Below are 3923 nucleotides of genomic sequence, written 5' to 3' on the forward strand. Positions count from 1 at the left end.
ACTCTTTCGTGTGTCTCGTTATCGACTTTAAAAGCATTTTGTAAATGGTTGAAAAGAGTTTCTTGACTACATTCTCTAGAAACGTCGAAGCCAATCTGATGTTGTGTCATATACAGCAATGTAGCATAAAGTTCTTCAATCTGTAAACAGTACACCAATATAATATTAATCACGAAGAAGTAGCAAAAGATATACATATATATAACGACAAGATATTTCTTTATCAACTATCATTAACAGCTTGTTTATGTGTTTTATTTTGCTTAACTTGAACCTCATATAATTCTCTTAATTGCGAATTTGCTAATTATATGTTATGACAATATAATCTGCCGATAATACAAGACAATTTCAAGCGTGTTATTTTTGAAGCTCCGCTAAAGGTATCGTATGCGAGTCAAAGTACAAAGTCTTTAATTTTTTAAAAATAACACTGTTATATATAATCACACAATAGAAGAGCAATTTCACATAAATGATTTATTATAATATATATAATGTACGTAAAACTAGAAAACTCGTGAAATATGTTACATAACGCATAAAATATGTTTGAATTTTTTAAATTATTATAATTTAAGTTGAAAGAGAAAGAGATTTATTACTTGTAATTAATAATTTAAAATATAATACGACATTTATATAACTTATTTTAATAATTTTTATATATAAAAGAGGAATGCTAATTAGCATATATATAAATAAAATAAAGATGAATACAACGTACAAAGAGGAAGAGAGAGAAAGGAAGAGGATGAAAAAGGAAAGAAAAAGGAGTGTAAAAGATAATAAAAAGTTGCTGTCAAAGTTTTAATATTTGATTTTTTCTGGAAAAAGATGGTAGATTGTTTTATATACGAATTTTCATCATTAATCACAACTATTTAGGATAGTTGATGATCAAACTCACCGTCATAGATTGCAAAAGTGCATTGGTTCTACGTTCAATTTCAGCCTTCGGCACTCCGCAAAAAGTATTTCTCATACGATTAAGGGTGGCCGCCCTTATGGGCGGACTTGTGCTCACCATATTAAATCTCATATAGCTATTTTTTCACTTTCCGGACTTACAAACAAAACTCACAAGAATCACACAAACAGTCATGTAATCACTTCGAGCTATATATTCAGTTCTCTCATGATACATATTATGTGTGTCCAAAAGAGTCATTGTTGAATGTACAATCAAATCGTAATTTTTTCGTTAATGAACGTGATATCCTGTCAATTTTCTTAGACGATTCGTCTCAAATGGTTTCAACGACAATAACAAACAGCAGATCTAGAGAAGAGGAATCTAGAGCTACGCGACAATGACCCGCAGAAACGCAAGACAGAAGATCATATTGTTAGCTAAGAACAATGACGTTTATGCATCAACGATTCTGGCCTCAATTAGACGTCAAACTTGTTCACACCGACACGTTTACGGATCTTGCATGAGGACAAAGAATTGACCGCGCAATGACCCCTGTGATCACATCCAAAGGGGATAATAAAAATGTTTGCTTTAGACAAAGATTGTTTTCCGAAAGCGTTTCATATGTTACTGACAGTACCGTAGAGAGAAAGAACCGATTAATCGCACGCGCGATCGACGAATTTCGTTGTGATATCAAATGCACTTCGTCGGCCAAAGATGAACTTCCACGACGACCACGACCTTTCTTATCGACAATACGGCGAGTCTTCGCATATTTGACCGTGTGTATGCATAATCGACGATCATAATCGATCGTAGCATGCATAAATCGTAATACTTTGGAATCAACCGATATCAGTGTGGTTTGATATAAGCGTGCACGATTACGTCAATTAACGAACTTAGGATAAGATCATCGTTATTAAATAAGATTCTCAGTGTATCTTGTTATTTTATTTAATATTAAAACGATTATAATTAAGTTTTGAAAATGAATTATTTGATCTATTTTTACGTATACGATATTAAAAAGTGAAGTTTGTTTGGCGCTTACTCTTTAGGCATTTACAGATGATGGATAAAAAATTTATTGCCAATTTATTAGAGTAAAAACAAGTTAATAATACCGCATATTTTAAGAAAGCAGATAAATTTTAGTCGTTGTGATAAGTTTTAGGTTGTTAGTAAATACTGCATTATATTATTAGCTTTATCAGTTAACAATGTATGTGTTTTACTAACAAATTAAAAAAAGTATGAAAACTATAGCAAGTGCAAATGTTATATAATATCATTCACAATTTTATACTGTTATTGTAATTGCGGTTTTCTAACATCTACAAATGTTCTTTATCGTTTTCGCAAAAAGATGATTGATAATGTGGTAACACATAGATACTTTCTAAATAAGTTATTCCATTTTTATAAATTTTTACAAATTATTAAATAAGAAATTATGAACATTAAATTAAGAATATTGATAATAATAAGCTATGTTTATAAATTTTTTCAAGATGCTACTATCATTTTAGGTTGTAAAATATAGCGCAGCTTTTTTTCTATATTTTGCATACTCTCTTCTTCTTACATGGGAACTTTTCATTTTTAATGAAGATTGTGAGCGAATCTGTATGTGAAAAGACCAGAATTTGGGGCATAGCCTTCAATTTCAATGTTCACTGGCAGATATAGTTGGTAGATATAGTTGGCAAGCGTAATTGACTCTGACAGTGAGATTTAGATTGCACTATATTTCACGGTTAAATTACATGTTGATGAAAACAACTTCTTTCAAACAAACAATATTATAAAATATTTACTATGCATTAATAGTTTATTAATTTTCTATTGTTTTTTTACGGCAAGGAAGAGATATGTATATATGTATGTATATTCTCAGGAAAGAAAATCATGTTCCCTTATGTATTTAAACAGGCTGAAAATACTTAGCAAATCTGGACACAAAAGAATTGTGTCGTATCCCGTTTAGAGTGACCTACAGGACAAGTGTAACCACATGTTCATATGTTCGCGCAATTACGTCCAATGAAAGTTGATATACCGACAATTAGTTCATTGGGCATCAAGGCGTATCGAGACACCCGTTGTATGATAAATAGAATGTGTGAATGTATGGATCACATACTTTTGTCCTTCTCATTCCGTCCTTGTTTAATTTTTATAGAATTATGCAATTTTGAGCCGGTCTAACTCTATGCCCACTCTAATACCGATTCTAATTTTCCACGAGAATAATATATATTTGTTATTATGTATACGATGTCATAATAACCACGATTTCATGATTACTCTACACAAAAATAAATATACTCTACACATTAATAAATTTGAATATTTATAGTATATCTATTATTTTTATGTGCAATATAGGTATATTATATATACTGAACAACATAATTACATATACAAAAATATCTTAAAATGTCTTTTATATATACATATATACAAAAATCTCTTGAAATTATGTAATAACAAAAGGTATTTGAGATTCATATACAAAAAAAAATTTGTTACTGATAAAAATAAGTAACTTACTATAAATATTGAGACGCGCGTGACATCACGTGACGATTCGATTCGTTTTTAAACTGTCTCTGACAATTTGCCAGTTTTACGAAAGGCTATCGGACGAAAAAAGAAAAAACAGTCCAACCCAGTTTTCCGAGTAGCGATTTATTTTTATGATTTAGCAAATACCAAAAACTGAAGTGCTTGTAACTACATTAACATTGTAACTGAATAAACTATTAGAAAAATTATATTTGTGTTTTTGCACACATATTATAAATATATTATATATTCTTATTAGAGTAGCGATTGATTTAGCAAATACCAAAAACTGAAGTGCTTGTAACTACATTAACATTGTAACTGAATAAACTATTAGAAAAATTATATAAATTATATTGCACACATATTATAAATATATTATATATTCTTATTATATTCTTGTTATACTGATATTTTTTAATTAAAATTA

The 3923-nt window shown here is 29.5% G+C and overlaps 1 protein-coding gene across 1 annotated transcript in view; it reads right to left on the bottom strand.

The window, feature by feature from the left end:
• Window positions 1-3923, bottom strand: part of LOC115241438 (protein unc-13 homolog 4B) — a 33525-nt gene that overhangs the window by 14374 nt on the left and 15228 nt on the right. The window contains exon 4 of the mRNA XM_029817202.1: window positions 1-140. Within this exon, the coding sequence (XP_029673062.1) occupies window positions 1-140 (140 nt within the window). The remainder of the gene's footprint in view (window positions 141-3923) is intronic.

The sequence above is a fragment of the Formica exsecta genome, unplaced genomic scaffold, assembly GCF_003651465.1.
Source record: "Formica exsecta isolate Colony F162 unplaced genomic scaffold, ASM365146v1 scaffold489, whole genome shotgun sequence".
NCBI lineage: Eukaryota > Metazoa > Arthropoda > Insecta > Hymenoptera > Formicidae > Formica > Formica exsecta.